A 19,845-nucleotide genomic window follows, 5' to 3' on the forward strand; every position below is an offset into this window, starting at 1 on the left:
CAAACTCCAGGAGATAGTGAAGGACAGGGAAGCCTGGCATGCTGCAGTCCATGGGGTCGTAGAGAGTCAGACCCGACTTAGCAACTGATCAACAACAGATATTTCTACTACTCTTGCTGCTACTGCTACAATGATTGCTGCTGCTGCTGCTACTAGTGTTTTGTTGTTTCAATGTGAATGTGAGTGCCTAAGAACGCTGGATATGAGAGTCAGGGTCATGGGCAAGGTGGAGTAGTTTGGGGGAGGTTAAAAGATGAGCCATAAATCATATTTATCCTGATTCCAAGCTTTCCATCCTTTAGATGCCACTAGTCTAGGCTTCTTATGACATATTCTGGGCAGTTCCAAATTGTATCAAGGAGATAAAATGCTGAATGTTTGATTTTTTTTCCAGGAAGCATAAAGGTACTGAAACCTATTGAGCACTGCCACAAAATGGATATTGCTGATGGTCCTTGACTGTCAGTAGGGCTCACTAGCTTGGCCAATGTACCATTGAGTATATCCTGATTAGCTTGGAAATCCTTGTTAGGGAATTGCCTCACTGCGAATGTATTGGTTATGACTACATTAGGTTGTATGAGATGGAAAACCTCCATCTAAAGTGACTTAAATCAGTAAAGAATTGACTTTTTTAAAAAATGTACATGCAGTTTGAACGTAGGCAGCATACGGCTGTTACGGCAGCTACATATGGCCAGCGGGAATCTGGACTCTCTCATTTTGATCTGTTACATCCTCAGCATGTGGCTTTGTTCTCATGGTTGGTTGCCTCGTGGTTACAAGGTGGCTGCTGCAGCACCTGCAGCACTCCTGTATTTCAGTTTCAGCCTCTGTATCTAGGAAGGGCAACAGCCTGGGTCTCTCCACTTTAAAAAGCATTCAGAGTCCCCATCTGTCAACCTCTCCTTATGTGTTGACGGCCATGTGGATGTCCCTTAGCCGACTCTGGCTGTGGTGGAGAGTGGGAAGTGTAGTTCTTTCACCAAGCACATGGCTGCTCCAAATGAAATTAAGCTTCCATTAAGAAGAAAGAAGCAGAAAATGGATCTTGAGTCACTATGACATAAGGGAACTTCTGTGGAGGAGCCCTGGGGCAAATTCTCTCCCAGAGATGTCCCAGAAATTGAGGACCCTTACACTTTGCTTGACCTGTTTTTACTTTATTGGTTTTCAGATGTTGGATATTCTTAATTGGCAGGGGTGGGGCACATGGGTTCATCTTTATTGGCATCATCTTATATAATAAATGTTGCCAGTCAACTGGGTTTTCTCCTTTATTCTTGCCAGCCTGGAGGAGAACCACGTCCAGGATGAAGGTGTGTGTTTCCTCGCCAAAGGACTTGCAAGAAACTCAAGTCTGAAAGTCCTGAAGTAAGGAATCTCTAAGCAAGAGCTAGACAGTAATGATCGCCCTTGAGAGGGGATGTTTCTGAGTAAGAAATCTGGGTGGTTTCCCAGCCTGGCTAATTCACACAAGGTGGCCCCCTAGAAAACAATCTTTCGGGGTCCTCCCAAATGCAGGCAGGGGGTAGTGAAGTGAAGCTAGGGAGGGAGAGTAACCAGAAAAGGGTGTCATCAAGCTGGTGATCACTGGGGACCACTGGGGTGCAATCCTGTGGGCACGAGGCAACAGGGGTATTTATCTACCAACTGTCTCTCCTTCATGTATTGAGGCATACTTGTGAGGATATTTGTTTTCTGGTGCTTCTGGCTTGCCCTGACCATGGTTAAGCATGTTCTGGGGGTCCACAGAAAGATCTCCTACAGAGGGTGGCAGTCTCCCCAGGAAGCAGCCCTCAGAGTTAGAGGTGAGAGCTGAGGGAATACGGGTGGGCTGCCCACAGCATCTGCTCTGTGGCTTATAGGACATGCCCTTTTGCCTCTCCAGGGGTCTTCCCTCACTCAGACAGGAGATTTCTGATGGTCATCTCCAGTAGTTCCTCTTGGTGTGTGATTAATATATAGACAGGCATTTTTTGCTTTTACTCATATGTGCATGCATCCATTTATATATTGATCCAAGAAATGTTTCTGGAACACCCACTCTGTGCCAAGCTCTGTTTGAGGCGCTGAGAATAGAGGGATAGAAAGGCCCTGCTCACACAGCTCTTAAATTTGAATAGGAGACACAGATAATGAGCAAGTAAACAAATACATTTATCTTAGTAATATGCTCTCTCAAGAGAATTCAAGAGAGAGATGACAGGAGAGGACAAGGTAGCTGCTGCTGGGCAGGGCCTCTGAGAAGGTGACATAGGACTTGAAACCTGAATAATAAGAAGGGGCCTGCCATGCTGAGATCTTAGGGATATGCATTCTAGGTGGGCAGAACAGCAAGTGCAAAGGCCCTGTGGCAGAAACAGGCTTGGTGGTTTTGAGAACGGAAGGAGGACCTGTGAGGTTGGACTATAGTGGATGGTGGAGTGAGGCAGAGATGGGAGGAGCCGGCCACAGCAGCCTTAGAGCCCTGGGAAAGAGCTCAGAGTTTATTCTGAGGGTGTTGAGGAGCCTTCGGGGGGTTTTAATGAGGGCAGTCATGTAATCTGATTCATATCATCCAAAGATCATGCTTGTTGCTTTGTGCAGAACAGGTGCAGGGAAGGTAAGATGGAAGCAGGGAGATCAGCCCGGAGACCCCTGCAGTCTTCCAGGCCAGAGATGGAGCCTGGGTCAGGGTGAGGGAGGGAAGCAGGGCACAGGAGCTTGGGAAGCTCCCTTGGGGGACCGGGAGAGTGGTGGCAGGACCACTGGTGGTGAACTCGGTGGGCAGAGACGCATGGCACAGGGAGAGGGATGGCAGACGTGAGCAGGAGCCCGGCCAGTGGTCACCACAGGCTCATGGGACACCACACCAGCCATGCTGCCAAAGGTCTCATTTCCCAGGGACATCAGGGCACCAACAGATGGCTCCTTTCTCTAGAGGAGAATGGCCCCTGCCCTGGCAGACATGGCCCGGGGGAAACACTCGCCTCCCGAGACAGGCAGACAGCTGCCTCTGGGAGGGCGGCTGCTTCGCTGCCAGCCTGCCATCCACTCTGGCAGCTCTTGTTTGTGTTGTTCCACAGGGGCTAGGAAATTGCCAAATGTTTGGGGAAAACACTTCCACTCATCACGTGGGTGACGCTGGGGCTCGGGGGGCCCAGGTGAAACCTGGGTTTATCTGAGCTGGATGCCAGGCTTTGCACACGGTGAGGGGCCCTTGGCGATACCTGGTTGATGATTGACCAGGTGCAGATGAGGCAAACTTGTCCTCCGTCACTGTCACAGACTTACCCTGGTTGACCCCCACAGGTGGCAGGCAATGGCAGCCGCTAGGCCCCACGCTGCCTCGGTGGGAGTCTTATAATTCAGCAACGCTAAACTGTATCCTCCTCCACTGTTTCCCCATAAAAATTGAGCTTCTCACTGATCTTAAAAAAAGAAAAGCAAAGCCTACATCCTTCTTCTTCTAGGCATAATCTCTGCCAAGCGTTGGTTAAGAGCACAGGTTCTGGAACCTAATGGCTGGGGTTTGGCCCCAGCTCCACCATTACCAACTGTTCCTACTTGGACTGGTAACTCAGTTGCCTCAAGTGTAGACAGGGTAATAATTGAACCCTCCTCACAGGGTTCCGAGCATGCACAGAGGTGATGTAGGTTATGAGCGGTGCATAGTAAGAGCTCAACAGATATTGGCTGATGTTATTATTAGCCCTGCCTTAGGTCAGTGTCTCGGAAGTGCCTTCCCCCTCAGAAGTCGAGGGGGAAGCCAGGTAGTGCAGATTATCTGGAAGAACAGCTATGAGCAAGAAGACGGGGCAGGGACCCTTGAGCTCTCTGTGCGATACAGCAGCGTCCTGCTAGCTGTCTGTTTAGTTCTTGTACTCCATAGTTGCTTTAACAATGCTGTGTAAGTCTCTGCTGTACAACAGTGTGAGTCAGCTGTTTGTATACAGGGCTTCCCTGGTAGCTCAGCTGGTAAAGAATCTACCTGCAATGCAGGAGACCTGGGTTTGATCCCTGGGTTGGGAAGATCCCCTGGAGGAGGGCATGGCAACCCACTCCTGTGTTCTTGCCTGGAGAATCCCCCTGGACAGAGGAGCCTGGTGGGCTGCAGTCCATGGGGTCACAAAGAGTCAGACATGACTGAACAACTAAGCCCAGCACAGCATGTGAAGCTGCTCAGTCGTGTCCACCTCTTTGCGACCCCAGGGACTGTAGCCTGCTAGGCTCCTCCGTCCACGGGATTCTCCAGGCAAGAATACTGGAGTGGGTTGCCATTTTGTACTCCAGGGGAAACTTTCCAACACAGGGATTGAACCCAGGTCTCCCGAACTGCAGGTAGGCTTTTTACCAACTGAGCCACAAGGGGCTCCACAGCATAGCCTATGTATACATATAGTTCCCCTCCCCTTGAGCCTCCCTCCGCTCCCCAATCCCACCCCTCTAGGTCATCACAGAGCCCTGAGCTAAGCTCCCTGTGCTATATACCAGCTTCCCACTTAGCCATCTGTTTAATTCTTATACTTCATGAGGTGGGTACTCTTTTAGGTCCCTTCTACAGGTGAGGAAATTGGGACTCATCTGCTTGAAATGAAAAAAAGTAGTAGTGTAAGGTGGATTTGAGCCCTGGCACTAAAATGCATGTATTTTTATTCCTGTGTTAGCTCCTTCCTAAGAGAGCAACTACTTAATACCCATCTGGTGAATGGAGGAGAGAGGGGTACATTTTACTTTGTGGATGAATTCATTGGGAATCTCAGACAGGAAAGGGACATGCTGAAAGGGCAGGTGGGCTTCAGGAGTCCAGCTCCCAAAGTCTCCTTTAATTGAATAGACTAGCCCAAAACCAAGCATCCTCAAAGTTCACCATTCTATCTTCCTCTCTAGGCTGTCTAACAACCACATCAGCTCCCTAGGGGCAGAGGCCCTCCTGCGGGCCCTTGAAAAGAATGACACCATTCTGGAAGTCTGGTAAGATCCTGGGCAGGCCTCTTTAACCTCTCTGAGCCTCAGTTTTCCAACGTATAACTTGAGGTGAAGGGAGAGAGGAACTTTAGAATTTCTAAGATCCCTTATGGCTCAGACCTCTAGTCCTGTTCTGCATGGGATGAATCTGGTTCCCTGGGAAAAATGTCTTGTTGTTTTTAAGCAGGGACCAACTGTCTCGTTTTTAAATTGTGTTTGTTCAGAAACATCTCTGTTCTTGGCAATCGTGTGGGATTGGCAGTGTGGTTAAAAAGGGAAACAGAAAGGAACTCCGTTCCTGCCCCCCACCGGCCATTACATCTGACTTCATGGGTCAGGGCAGCTGTATGAGACTCTCTGCAGTTTTAGGTGGATGTTACACAGTGTTTCCAAGCCTTTTGTTTGTAACAAAAAGCCATGTTCCTTCATGTATTTGAAAAAGGTGTTGCATCACAACTTCAAAGATTTCTCCTTCTTCTTCCCAGGGATCTATTTATCGCTCAGATAATAGAAAGATTTCCCCTGATTTAACATTTTATGAGTGAATGTCGCTATATATGTTTCAGGCACTGAGCTAGAAATCAATATTTAAAAATGAAGACATTTCCCTACAGTCTTTCAGAGGTTTCTCAAAAAAGCTGGCAACCCTGGGCCCTGATTTAGAATGGCAGTAATTAAGCAGAGTAGAGACAAGCTGACCCCATTCAGCCAGGTAGACCTTCTCAGGCTCACCCCAACCCCATTGAGTTGATTGTCTCAGGCCAGTCCCCTTTGGCTGCTGTATAGTACATGCCTCATCCCTGAGAGCTCCTGAACCCTGCTTTAAATATGCAGATTTGTCCCTCTCTGAAAAAGCAGATCAAGGCAGTAGCAACTGTAGCTATCAAATGATGAAGTTAAAAATAAAGGCTTCTAAAAATCTGTCCTGCGATAGAGAGATTTTCTTTTCTATGCAATTGTGTAATCCCTCTAGGCTGTGAGGGCCTCGATCTTGGGTAGAGAGTGGATTTTTTTTTTTTTTTTAAACCATTGCACAATTCTGAGAAATGTCACATTCTGTGCCCAGGGGGAGCAAACCGACATCAGGTTGGTATTTTAAGGGTTCTGATGTTACTGGCAGAGCTTGGGAGGACATTGGGACTTGCTCATTGCATTCTTGACAGCTTCTGCTGTTGCCTTAAAAAGAATGGCCGGCCTTGAAGAGTCAGGGCTGGCTGGGCCCAGTGTGGACTCTGCAGAGTCATGGAGGCTTGTTAAATCATGCACGGTGATTCATGAGCTGCCCTGGCTGACAGAGGGTAAAACCTGCACAGACAGCTCTCCCAGGAGAGCTGCAGCTGGGAGGTGGTGGGGGTGTGGGTGGGGAGGGGCAGGCCATCCAGGCACAGGTTTACAAAGCAGCATCTTCCTGATCTAAAGCACAGCTCTGGTCCAGTCCTCACTCAAATCTCTCTTTGCTTTATCCCTTTCAGGCTCCGAGGAAACACTTTCTCTCCGGAGGAAATTGAGAAACTCAGCCACCAGGATACCAGACTCTTGCTCTGATGTTTCCAGGCCAGTGTTCAGCTCAGTGTGTTTGGGAGGAGGCCATTGGTTTGGATCCCAGGATGGGACGACATCTGAGCACAGCCCACTCAGATGGAACCTGGATCTGCCCAGGGCCAACCCAATAGGTCACCTTTGTTCTGGCACAGGAAAGCACATCAGTGCCCTGTGGAGTAGACTTCACTGAATCCCAACTTTGCCATCAACTTCTTGCCAAGATTCAATCCTGGGATGTTGAAGAGGGGCAGCCTGCCTGTACAGGATGGGGCTGGTCTCAAGTCAAGCTGACATGCGTCAGGGAGGCCCATGGATGCCACTGAGTATTTATGGGTGTGGAGAGCTCCCCACGAGGAGGGATGCTCGGGAAGTAACTGTTTGCTTTGTCTTAGCTCATGGTCATCCATCAGGTTGAGTGGTTCGTCCACTCATCCTGGACCCTACACATGGCACTTCCTCTGTGGTTGAGATTCGGAATGTAGGCATTCTCACCTTTGATCTTTCCCTTGTACCCTGGCCCTGCTCCCACCCTCCCATCCGCCTCAACCCTCCCCCCATCCAGGGTGGGAGGGGCTACAACTCACCCTGCTCTCCTTCTGGTACTTAGGACAGTATTGAAAGGGGACAGGTGACATACATGTGTTCCTCAAGACATTCTAGAGTTTCAAGAAAAATATGACTGCCCAGCAACTGGACTTTTATTTCCAGTGAAATCAATTACTCTTCAGTTAAACCTTTGGGAACAACTCCGTATCCAAATGCAACTTTTAAAACTAACCTAGGCCAGAATTTTGAACAGCCCCACCAGGTCTCTGAAGCCTGTGAACTGAACTCTGGCAGCAGACTTCCAAAATATATTCATAAGAGATGGTTTGGTTTTGTTTGTGCCAGGCCACTTTAGGATATAAAGTTATAGATCAAAAGTTTACAGGGCAAAATCAAAGGCCCTTCCTTACAAAACAAATGTTTTTCTCTGAATTTTTCAGAAGCTTCTGTAAACTGTCAGGTACTGTGCAAGTGTTATTATTTCAACACTGTTATTTGTGAAAAACTGGTTAATGTTTATAAACCACTTTGTTTTATTCTCCCTAGTTCATGATTTTATAAAAAAAAAAAAAATGACCATGAATGTTATGCTGTAAATAATCACAGAAGATAAAACTATTGAGTCACCAGAACTATCTTCATTGTGACCAAACACAATGAAGTATTTAAAAATACTCTGAACATTATCACATATTAAAGCACAATATTCTCCTTGAAGGGAGGAGACATGATGTTTCAACCAGATAATTGATTGCTTAAGGCACAAGCAGTGTTTAGAAATAGCCTCGCAATCAAAACACATTTGGCTTCAGTTTAGAGAAGTCTAGCCCAGCGTGGAGTTGTAAGTTATAGAGGAACCTCAGTGTCCCAGCAGAAACACAGATGAGAGAGACGCAAGCAGGCCCCTGGGCCTCCCTCCATTCTCTCCAAGTGTCTCCAGGGGAGAAGGATGGAGAAGACTGGGGAACAGTTCTCCTCTGCAAGCAGCCTCGTGGGTAGGCCTTGGTGAAATAATTCTTAGCTGAATTTAATTAGCAAGGACTCAGGTGGCTGCTCATCAAGGTGGAATCGGCTTCCTTGAATGGTTTCCTGTGTGTCTGGTTGGTTAAATACTGTGGCATCTCCCTGGGCGCCTCCCCAGTAAGGGCATGTGTGTGGGTTCTCTTCATTTGTTTGAATTTATTTTATTGAGGTATGGTTGATTTACAGCGTTGTGTTAATTTCTATACAGCTGAATGATTCTGTTATACATATGTGTACATACTCTTTTTCCATTATGCTTTTTCACAGGATAAACTACTCATAGTTCCTTGTGCTATACATTAGGACTTTTTTATGTATCCATTCAATATATAATACATTTGCTAACCTCATAATACATTTGCTAGCCTCAATCTCTTACTCCATCCCTGCCCCACCCTCTGCCCACTTGCCAACCACAAGTCTGGTCTCTGTGTCCTTTGTCTGTTTATGTTTTGTAGATATGTTCCTTTGTGTTACATTCTAGATTCCATTAATAAGTGATATCATATGGTATTTGTCTTTCTGACTTACTATGATAATTTCTAGATCCATCCATGTTGCTGCAAATGGCATTATTTCATTCTTTGTTATGGCTAATATTCCACTGTGTATATATATCACATTTTCTTTATCCATTCATCTGTCAATGGACACTGAGGTTGTTCCCTCATCTTGACTATTGTTCACAGTGCTGCTGTGAACATAGAGGTGGGTTCTCTTCGTTGGTGGCATCAGGTTTTGCCCAGACCATTCTTTCGAATAGAGAAGGTCAGGAGGAAGATGGAGGGAGTCTGCTTTCTCAGAGGATTAGACAGAGCAGCCTGTTTGCATGTCACCATCTTGGATTACAGATTCATCTGAACAAAACAGACAGACACCATGCCTATCCTCTAGGTACTGATGGGGAGGGGAAAGGGAGAGGCAGGCGGAAAACAAATAAGCTGGAAAATATGTAAAAGAAGGTTTACTGTGGCAAGTGTGAGGGAAGAGGTTCAGGATAGAGGGAACCCTTCAGATTGGGGGTTTGGTCAGAGACAGGCCCTGTGAGGAGGTGACAGGTAAGGTGACAGGCCCCCAGATAAGAAGAAACTGGCTATGCAAAGAGGGAAGGGGTCAGGGGGAGCATTCCAGTCACAGGGAACAAGCCGTACAAAGACCCTGTCATGGGAGACAGCTTGTAGTGTGGTAGGCTGAATAATGCCCCTCCCCCAATGCTGCTGCTGCTGCTGCTGCTAAGTCGCCTCAGTCGTGTCCGACTCTGTGTGACCCCATAGATGGCAGCCCACCAGGCTCCCCGTCCCTGGGATTCTCCAGGCAAGAACACTGGAGTGGGTTGCCATTTCCTTCTCCAGTGCATGAAAGTGAAAAGTGAAAGTGAAGTCGCTCAGTTGTGTCTGACTCTGAGTGACCCCATGGACTGCAGCCTACCAGGCTCCTCTGTCCATGGGATTTTCCAGGCAAGAGTACTGGAGTGGGGTGCCATTGCCTTCTCCGCCTCCCCCAATAGCCAGGTCCTAATCCCCAGAACCTGAAAATGTTGCTTTATGTGGCAAAGGGACTTTAAAAATGTCATTAAGTTACAGATCTTGAGATAGAGTGATTATCCTGGATTATCTGGCTAGGCCCTAGATGCATCCGCAAGTGTCTTCATATGAGACGCAAAGGCAGACTTGACCCAGAAGAAGGCAAGGTGACCACTGAAGGAAGATGCTATACTGCTGGCTTTGAAGATGGAGGAAAGGGCCTCATGGGCCAAGGATTGCAGCTCAAGAAGCTGGAAAAGACAAGAGTGAGTAAGTGAAAGTGTTAGTCATTCAGTCATGTCCAACTCTTTGTGACCCCATGAACAGTAGCCCGCCAGGCTCCTCTGTCCATGGAATTCTCCAGGCAAGAATACTGGAGTGGGTAGCCATTCCCTTCTCCAGGGGATCTTCCTGACCCAGGGATCGAACCCTGGTCTCCTGCTTTGCAGGCAGATTCTTTACCATCTGAGCCACCAGGGAAGCTCCTAGGAAAAGACAAGGACACACATTTCCCCCCAGAACCTCTGAAGGGAGTGTGGTCGTGCAGCCACCTTGGTTCTAGCCCCATTTTGAACTTCTGACCTCCAGGATTGGTGGTGGTGGTTTAGTCACTAAGTCTTGTCCGCCTCTTGTGATCTTGTGGACTGTAGCCTGCCAGGCTCCTCTGTCCATGGGATTCTCCAGGCAAGAATACTGGAGTGGGTTGCCATTTCCTTCTCCAGGGCATCTTCCTGACCCAGGAATTGAACCCAGGTCTCCTGCATTGCAGGCAGATGATTTACCAACTGAGCTATGTGACCTCCAGGATTAAACAGAGTTAATTTGTGTCTTCTTTTTAAAGACTGATATTTTTTTTTGCCTGTACTGGGTCTTCATTGCGGGACATGGGCTTTCTCTAGTTGTGGCGAGCAGGGGTTACTCTCTGTTTTAGTGTGTGGGCTTTTCATTGTGGTGGTCTCTCTTGTTGCAGAGCACGGGCTCTAGGGAGCACAGGCTCAGTACTGGTATGCAGGCTTAGTTGCCCTGTGGCATGTGGGATTCTCCACCAGGGTTTGAACTTGTGTCCCTGCATTGGAAAGCAAATTCTTAACCACTGGACCACGTGTGTGTTAGTCACTCAGTCGTGTCTGCCTCTTTGCAGCCCTATGGACTATAGTTCGCCAGGTTCCTCTGTCCATGGAATTCTTCAGGCAAGAATGCTGAAGTGGGTTGCCATTCCCTTCTCCAGGGAATCTTCCCAACCCAAGGATTGAACTCCAATCTTCTGTACTACAGGCAGATTCTTTACTGTCTGAGCCACCAGGGAAGCCGTCTGGACTGAGGGAAGTCCAGTTTTTGTCATTTTGAAGCCACCAAGTTTGGGATCATTTGTTACAGCAGCCACAGGACACTAATACAGTGTGTTTGAGGCAAGCTAAGGGGAGAGTCCACCATGTGGGTCTGCAGAGATAGGTAGGGCCAATTCATGAAGGGCCTAGTTGACCATGGGCAAGAATTATGGTGGGCTATTAGAGAGTTCTAAGGAGTTCTAAGTGACCCATTTAAAGAATGTCTTTCTTGTTTCTGAGTGGAGAAGGGACTGGAATGCACAGGGGTAGGGTTGAGGGGAAGAGGAAGTAGAGAGACCATCCAGGAGCTATTGCAGGGGAGGGAACACTGGGCAGCCACCGGGGGCATCGGTGGAGGTGGAGAGACGATGGATTCCAGAGACGTTTACAGATGGAATGGAGGAGAGGGCTGAGGGAAAGGGAGGACTGAAGGATGGTGCCTAGGTTCCTTTGTTGTTGTTGCACGTTGTTCAGTTGCTCAGCCGGGTCTGACTTTTTGCGACTCCATGGACTGCAGCACACCAGGCTTCCCTGGTGTGAAGGGAGCAAAGTCTGAGGAAAGTTTGCTCAAACTCATGTTGGAGTTTGCTCAAACTCATATCCGTTGAGTTGATGATACCATCCAACCGTTTCATCCTCTGATGTCCCCTTCTCCTCCTGCCCTCAATCTTTCCCAGCATCCCAATGATTCTTTTATTGGAGTATAATTGGTTTACAATGCTGTGTTAATTTCTGCTGTACAATAATATGAATCAGCTATGTATATCATATATCCCTTCCCTCTTGTGCCTCCCTCCCCTCCCCTATCCCACCTCTCTAGGTCATCACAGAGCTCCGAGCTGAGTCCCCTGTTCTTTACAGGAGGTTCCCACCAGCTCCCTGTGTTACACAAGGCAGTGTGTATATGTCACATGTATATACGTCAGTGCCACTCTGTCAAGACTCCTAGATTTCTGACTTGAGTAACTAGGGACCTGGGGAAGACAGGTAGGAAACGAGTTTGGAAGCAAGAGAGACTTATGTTTTGGATATTCCAGTGTGAGGAATCTAGGTGGAGAAGTCAAATGGAGACGCCAAGTTAGAGCATGGGTCTGGAGCCTGTGGGAGTGATCACCACCAGATATAACAGCATGGGGGGGCCTCAACATCAACAGATGAACACGGCTCACTGGGCTCGGATGACATAACCCAGGGAGGGATTATGGGAAGAGAAGAGATCAAGAAAGCCAGGTAAGGGTGGTACTGAAATCTTGACATGTGACTACTATCAAAGCTCAGAGTTGATGTTTCCTAACTTACAAAAGGCCAGTAGATCCATCCAAAGCATTCTAGGCCAGACAACTTGCAAAGTAGGACTCAAAATTCTCCAACAGGGAGGTTACCTGAAAGATGTGTGCTTGTGGCCATTGGCTTATCCTTGAGCAGACAGATTGCAGATTTATAGCTCAGAATATATAATTCTTCCATGCAGAAAAAAAAGGTACCAGAGCAACAGAATTTTTTAAAGAGCTTGAGACTTTAATTAGATTCACTATCAACTTAGAAGAAAAAAAAAAATGTCAATCTGAGTGTTTCCCCCCCCCCCAAAATCTATAGTGCCAAAACCAGATGCTGAAATGAATACACCCCACAGAAATGTGGGAGGCGGAATCCCATTCCAAGAGGGCTGAGTTGAGATTACATACAGCGTCATTATTGCACCAACATCTTCACGCCTCCTTTCCTGCTTGGGAGATTGGTGCAGCCCAGTGTGTGAGGCACATGGCGGTTGGGCACATATCTGGGTACAGCCTGCACCAGAGAGGACTCGGGGCCTCGGGCCCTGGGTGGCAGCAAGCAGCAAGGTCGTTAACAAGACAGGGACTGACCTGAGCAGTTGCCCTCCAAGAATTACATGGCAGGAGACTACAGTTGGCCATGCTGGCAATCCAAGCTCTTTGGAGTCCCCAAGATTTCCCTCTGTTTCTCCCTAAATTTAATCCTACTTATCATCACGTCCAGAACAATCCACAGATCCAACCCCTAAGTGCTGCCTGTCCCCCTGTCAATTATCTGAAAATCCTTCCTCTCTGGACGGTTGCAATCCGCCCCCTGGCAGTAGAAGTGCAGAGTCCTGACCACTGGACTCAAAGGGAATTCCCTGCATCTCTTCTTTGGAGACTCAGACGGTAAAAGCATCTGCCTACAACACGGGAGACCCGGCTTCGATCCCTGAGTGGGGAAGATCCCTGGAGAAGGAAATGGCACCCCACTCCAGTACTCTTGTCTGGAAAATCCCATGGACTGAAGAGCCTGATAGGCTACAGTCCATGGGGTTGTGAAGAGTCGGACACGACTGAGCGACTTCACTTCACTTCTTCTTTATCTGGATCTTCTTTCTTGACACCATTAGTTCCTCATCTTCCTCCTCCCCACCTGCTCTCCCCACCCCTAGGCAGCAAGGGGCTTCTTCGGGGCCCACCTTTGCCTGATCACTCACTGGTCTCTCTGCTTTGACCCTTGTCCCTTGGAGTGAGCCATTAAAACATAAGTTAGGGGAGCCAGGGCTCTCATCTAAACTCCTCAGGGCTTCCCACTGAGTGCTGGGTGAAAGTCAAGGTCTTCTGATGGCCCGGACCACCCCTGAGCTTTCTCTGGCCTCACCCCCGTCACTCACACCCCTATTCTCTGCACTCCAGCCACAATGGCCTCTCAACTGTTCCCTGACAATGCCAAGTGCACTGCGGCTCCCAGACCTTCACGCTTGCCTGTTCCCCACTATGGGAACATTCTTCCCTAGACAGCAGCATGGCTGGCTTCCTCATTTACTTCTTGTCTTTGTTCGCATGCCACCTCATCAAGGGAGCTGTTCCCTGAACAATCTACCTAAAATAGCAGTCCCCGACCCCCTCTTCTCCCCTGTTCTGCTTAACCCTGTCTTCTTAGCATGACTAGCTCATCACTGTGGTTTCTTCCTTCCTCTAGGATGTCAGCTCCTTGAGAACTCAGGCCATGCTCACTGCAGCGTCCACAGAATCCAGAATGATGGCTAGCACATTGTAGGTGCTCAGATATTTCGTTTATTTCCAGTTGTGCCGGGTCTTCGTTGCTGTGTTCGGGCTTTCTGTAGTTGCAGCGAGTGTGGGCTACTCTCCAGTTGCAGCGCGAGGGTTTCTCACTGCGGTGGCTTCTCTTGTTGTGGAGCACCGGTTCTAGGGCACTCAGGCTTCAGTAGCTTGGCGTGTGGGTTCAGTAGTTGCGACTCTTGGGCTCTGGAGCATGGGCTCAATAGTTGTAGCACATGGGCTTAGCTCTTCTGTGGCATGTGGGGATCTTCCTGGCCCAGGGATGGAACCTATGTCTCCTGCATTGGCAGGTGATTCTTTACCACTCAGCCACCAGGGAAGTCCTCAAATATTTGTTGAATGAGGGGAGAATTCATTTGCTGAAAAGAAGCAGAAATAAAAGGTAGATCATCATAATGAGTCACTTTTTCCCCCGACACTTCTAGTATCTTTTTCCTGAGGAGAGGAAGGCTGCCTGGGACCTGGGATTATTCCTGATGTGTCTGCTGCTCAAAATGAGACTCCAGATGCAGCACAAAGATCTCAGTGGAGAGCATGAAACCCTTTCACTCTCTGTGTGCTTTCTAAATCACACAGAACTCATTTGTTATCAATAACAGCAAATAACTCTGATGGGAAGCATGGATTTATAGTTCAGTTGGATTCGTTTAAAGATGATTAAAGCATTTTAATCCCTTTTATTTTATGAGAGAGCTTTTAGGTAATGGGAGTAAAAGCCCCCAGAGAGAATGTTCAGTTGCAGCGGTCCCCAACCTTTTTTGGCACCAGGGACTGGTTTTGTGGGAGACGATATTTCCACAGACTGGAGTGGTGGGGTGGAGAAGGCAATGGCACCCCACTCCAGTACTCTTGCCTGGAAAATCCCACGGACGGAGAAGACTTGGTGGGCTGCAGTCCATGGGGTCGCTAAGAGTCAGACATGACTGAGACTTCACTTTCACTTTTCACTTTCATGCATTGGAGAAGGAAATGGCAACCCACTCCAGTGTTCTTGCCTGGAGAATCCCAGGGACAGCGGAGCCTGGTGGGCTGCCTTCTGTGGGGTCGCACAAAGTAGGACACGACTGAAGTGACTTAGCAGCAGCAGCAGGAATGGTGGGGGCTGGTTTCAGGATGATTCAAGGGCATTACATTTATTGTGTACTTTATTTTTATTATTATTACTACACTGTGATATATAATGAAATAATGACATACCTCACAATACCGCAGAATCAGTGGGAACCCTGGGCTTGGTTTTCCTGCAACTAGACGGTCCCACCTGGGAGTGATGGGAGACAGTGACACCCTAAGTGTGTTGCTTATGTTCAGATGAAGCTTTGCTTGCTCTCCCACCACTCATCTCCTGCTGTGCGGCCCAGTTCCTAACAGGCCACAGGCCCGTACTTGGGTTGGGGACCCCTACTCAGTTATGTCTAGAGTCTGCCCTCACTAAGAGAGAAGCACATCCCTGAGATGGAGGGCTCTTGACTCAGCCATGATTGCAACACCATGCTGGTTTATCAAGGAAAAAGCACTGGTAGGGTGTCTTTGCCTGTGGGGACACCTTGTCCCGCTTAGCCTCATGGTTTGTTGCTGTCGCTGTTCTGTCAGTCATGTCCGACTCTTTGTGACCCCGTGGACTGCAGCATGCCAGGCTTTTCTGTCCTTCAGTATCTTCTGAGGTTTTCTCAAACTCATGTCCATTGAGTCGGTGATGCCATCCAACCATCTCATCTTCTGTTGCCCACTTCTTCTCTTGCCCTCAACCCTTTCCCAGCATCAGGATCTATTCCAATGAGTTGGCTCTTTGCATCAGGTGGCCAAAGTATTGGAGTGTCAGCTTCAGCATCAATCCTTCCAATGAATACTCAGGGTTGATTTCCTTTAGGATTGACTGCTTTGATCTCCTTGCAGTCCAAGGGACTCTTAAGAGTCTTTTCCAACACCACAGTTCAAAAGCATCAATTCTTCAGTGTTCAGCTTTCTTTATGGTCCAACTCTTACATCTATACATGACTACTGGAAAAACCATAGCTTTGACTATATGGACCTTTGTTGGCAAAGTGATGTCTCTTGCACATGTTCACAGGAGTAGTGGGGAAATGACTGGACCCATGGGAGGCTGGACAAAAAACTGGACGTTTCCATTTACTGAGATGGGGGAGATGGAAGGATTACCGTGGCAGTGTGGAATATCAAGAGTTCGCCTTGGGTTGTGCAAATAGACTGTAAAGTTTACACTGAACTTGGTGAGGCTGGAAGTAGAGGGTAGCCTGTGGGCAGCAGTTTGGGGCAGGTCTCATGAATCACCATGACCAGTGCTGTGAGAAGGTTTTGTTGAGTCCTGACTGGGTGTTACTCTTAGTCATAGGTCCCTACCCGGTGACCAGGAGGGTCCCAGCTCCTGGGGGAGAGAGCTCCATTCAATTCAGTGGTTTATTGTTGGGTCCTGCTGTGCACAATAGAGAAGTGTGCAAGACAGTGTAGAATTACAGTTGTTGTTGTTCAGTTGCTAAGTCATGTTGACTCTTTGTGACCCCATAAACAACAGCACGCCAGGCTTCCCTGTCCTTCACTATCTCTCGGAGCTTGCTCAAACTCATGTCCATTGAATCGGTGATGCCATCCAACTATCTCATCCTTTGTCGTCCCCTTTTCCTGCCTTCAATCTTTCGCAGCATCAGGGTCTTTTCCAATTACAGTTACCACCCTGTTTAACACCCTTCAGAGGGCTCCCAGTGCTCTTGAGTTAAAGACTAGCTACCTCTTGGTCATGGCTCACTAGGTCCTGCCTGACTGGCTCTTTCTTGTCCACACTTTCTGTGCTCTGCCTCCCCTTCCCCCAGTTCCTCTAATATGTCATGTACATGGTTCCTTTGCTTGGGGCGCTCCCCTCACCTTGACTACCAGTCACCATTCCTACTTTGTCTTTTTAGAATTGTTTATTTTTATTTTTGGCTGCACTGGTCTTTGTTGTGATGTGGGAGCTTCTCACTGTGGGGGCTTCTCTTGTTGCAGAGCACAGGCTTTAGGCCTGAGGGCTTCGGTAGTTGCAGCTCTCGGGCTCTAGAATGTGGGCTCAGTAGTGTGGCACACGGGTTTAGTTACTCTGCTGTCTGCAGAATCTTCCTGGACCAGGGATCGAATCCGTGTCCGCTGCATTGGCAGGCAGAGTCTTACCCACTGCACCACCAGGAAAGTCCCCCACCTCGTCTTAAAGATGACTTCCTCAAACAGGTTTTCCCTGAATGCCCAGTCACCTTTGACGTGTGCTTAGAGCAGTTCTCCTTCTGAGGTTTCTTCTAGTCTCCCTAATTAAGTGATTGTGTAATTATTCCTTTAAGGTCTGTCTTCCTTGCCAAAGGGCAAGCGAGGCTGGCATCTCTCTCTTACACCACTGTGTCTCCTGCTACTGGCTCAGTAACTCAACCACCAGTTGCCTGAAGCCAGGGCCAGGCTGAATGGAAGAGGCTGTGGGTGGTGGGTAGATAACAGAGGGGATCAGTGGGACCTGGAGCCATTGGCAAAGACCCTGGGAAGCAGGTGGATTCTGACTAAGCCTTAAATGAAGGAGGGTTTGGAAGGCAGAGAGGATGGGCATATCAGTTGGAGAATCTATTTAAATAGAGATAGAGCCCTGGCTTGCAATTAGGAGAATCAGGGTCCCAGCTCATCTCATGGGTGACTGTTGACATGTTTTCTCCCATTTGCAAAATGAGAGGCTGGCTTAGCAAGGACTGCAAATAATAGCACCGTGACACTATTCATTTCATCCCCTGGCGGCCTTTCTCTTCCCTGTGAGCCTGAATACAGCTTAAGAATTATTTTCAACACAATATTCTAGGGGTCATTACCAATTGATGGAAAATGGTAACTGGGATAAGCCCTATTTATCTGGTCTGGCTTAGAAGACTGTCTCTTGGATGAATTTGAGCTCTGCCAGTGTCTGATTCAGGGAATCTGTGATAGGAGGGCTGACCACTGCTGGTAGGGAAGAAAGCCTTCCTGAAGCCTCCTAGGGCTCAGCAGCATTAACTGCCATCATCAGGACGTGAAGGGCTTCCCTAATGGCTCAGTGGTTAAAAAATTCGCCTGCTAATTCAGGAGATATGAGTTCGATCACTGGTAGGGCATATCCCACTTGTCAAAGAACAACTAAACCCTTGTGCCACAACTATTGAGCCTGTGTTCTAGAGTCCAGGAGCTGCAGCTGCTGAGACTGGCATGCCCTAGAGCCCATGCTCCACAACAAAAGAGGCCACCACAGGGAGAAACTTGTGTACCACGACTAGGGGGTAGCCCCTGCTCTCTGCAACTAGAGGAAAGCCCACACAGCAATGTAGACTTTGCACAGCCAAAAATAAATACAATTAAAAAAAAAAAAAGGACACAAAAATGTTCTAGGTCAACAGCAGCAAATCCAAATGCCTTTAGGAGCTGGCAGACAGTGTAAGTGCCAGGAGGATCAAATAGGGAGTGGTGAGGAGTGTGGCAAACTGGAGAAGTGCCAGTGCTTGTCCTGTCTAAAAGGGTTAAGTCTTTATCCCCCACTCCACTGCCTCCTCCTCACTGTGTGGATAAAGCAAAAACAGCCCTCAGGCTGTACTTTTCTTCCAGACAGCCAGACTGTGATTTCTGAGTCCTGTTGACTTTTTTTTTTTTTTGAGAATCTCGATCTAGGGAACAGTGTTGCCTGAAGCCACACTTAAGAGTTAAACCTCTAGATTTCCATTTTATTGCTTTCTTCTTCTTTGTGATCATGTGGACAAATAAGGATGGACCAAGGAGGGACAAGAGTGGATTGAGGTTTTAAAAAGATGTCCATTTCATTCTGGGTGCTTATGGCAAGAGAGATGGGTGGCCTGTTTGCCAGGACTGTTAATAATAAGTCACTCATGTGACTTATTTTAGGGACTAACTGGTTTAAATTCCCCAGATCTTCAGAAATGTCACTTTCCACTGAGGAAGTTTTCCCTCTCATGATTAAATACACACACACACACACACACACACAAACACACACCCCACATGTCTTCCTTCCTCAGTATTAATCACCTTCTCCTATAATTGGTACTTAAAATGTCAAAGGAGAAGAAATTAATTAACAGGAGTATCCAGTACAGCAAGGCATGCTGCAAAGCTCTGGGACTGATTATAAAAAGCACTTCCTTAAATATTTTGAGCACTTTTGGGATTCAGAAACCTCCCTTCTAATTGAAGGATCTTTAACTACACCCCAAGTCCTGGCTGGTGGCCAGGGGTGCAGAGCCACAGGAGGCCGCGTGTGGAAATTCTTTCTCCATCACCTCAGGGAGACCTCCCTCCATACTAGGATAGGTCGCAATGGAGGTTCAGAAACAGCAGGGGCCGCAGGCAGAATCTGAGAGGAAAAGGTTTAACATTACTGAGTTCCTGCTGCGTCAGGAACTTTACATACGATTTTTCACAACCATCCTGTAAGACAGGCAATCCGATTGTCTCCATTTTACAGATGGGGAAATTGAGGCTCAGAGTGGTTATGAGTTCCCCAAATCAAGCGGCTACTAACTGAAAGCGCAAAGGATTCAAACTTAGGTCTCATTCTAAAGCTTTGCTTTTTCATGGAATCTTGAAATCTTATTCCTAGCTCGCTTCTGTGCTGCTTCCCACTCCAGCTACAAACTCAAGCTATAGGAGTTTTGACAGCTAAGCCAAAGCCAAGACCCAGGCCTGGGAGGTGGAGCAGAGAGATGCCCAGCACCCCGCCCCGGCTCCAGTGCCAGCCAATGGTGCTGCGGCCCCAGCAGTCTTTCGTCCAATCAGTCAGAGGTCCCCGCCCGCATCCCCTCTCTTCTCTTCCCCGCCCCTCCACTTTCCCTTTGGCTCGACCGAGCTTGACGGAGCGGA

At 48.1% G+C, this 19,845-nt stretch overlaps 1 protein-coding gene across 6 annotated transcripts in view; it reads left to right on the forward strand.

Annotated features, from left to right (window-relative positions):
• Positions 1–8,574, forward strand: part of NOD2 (nucleotide binding oligomerization domain containing 2) — a 34,263-nt gene extending 25,689 nt beyond the window's left edge. For 5 of the 6 annotated variants that reach the window (XM_019979821.2, XM_019979820.2, XM_070770549.1 and 2 more), the window contains 3 exons: positions 1,291–1,374; positions 4,873–4,956; positions 6,423–8,574. In XM_019979821.2, the coding sequence (XP_019835380.2) occupies positions 1,291–1,374; positions 4,873–4,956; positions 6,423–6,495 (241 nt within the window). In that variant the 3' untranslated portion in view covers positions 6,496–8,574. The remainder of the gene's footprint in view (positions 1–1,290; positions 1,375–4,872; positions 4,957–6,422) is intronic. The other variant, XM_019979823.2, reaches the window with a different exon arrangement.
• Positions 8,575–19,845: the final 11,271 nt, after the last annotated feature.

This window comes from Bos indicus, chromosome 18 (assembly GCF_029378745.1).
Source record: "Bos indicus isolate NIAB-ARS_2022 breed Sahiwal x Tharparkar chromosome 18, NIAB-ARS_B.indTharparkar_mat_pri_1.0, whole genome shotgun sequence".
Lineage (NCBI taxonomy): Eukaryota > Metazoa > Chordata > Mammalia > Artiodactyla > Bovidae > Bos > Bos indicus.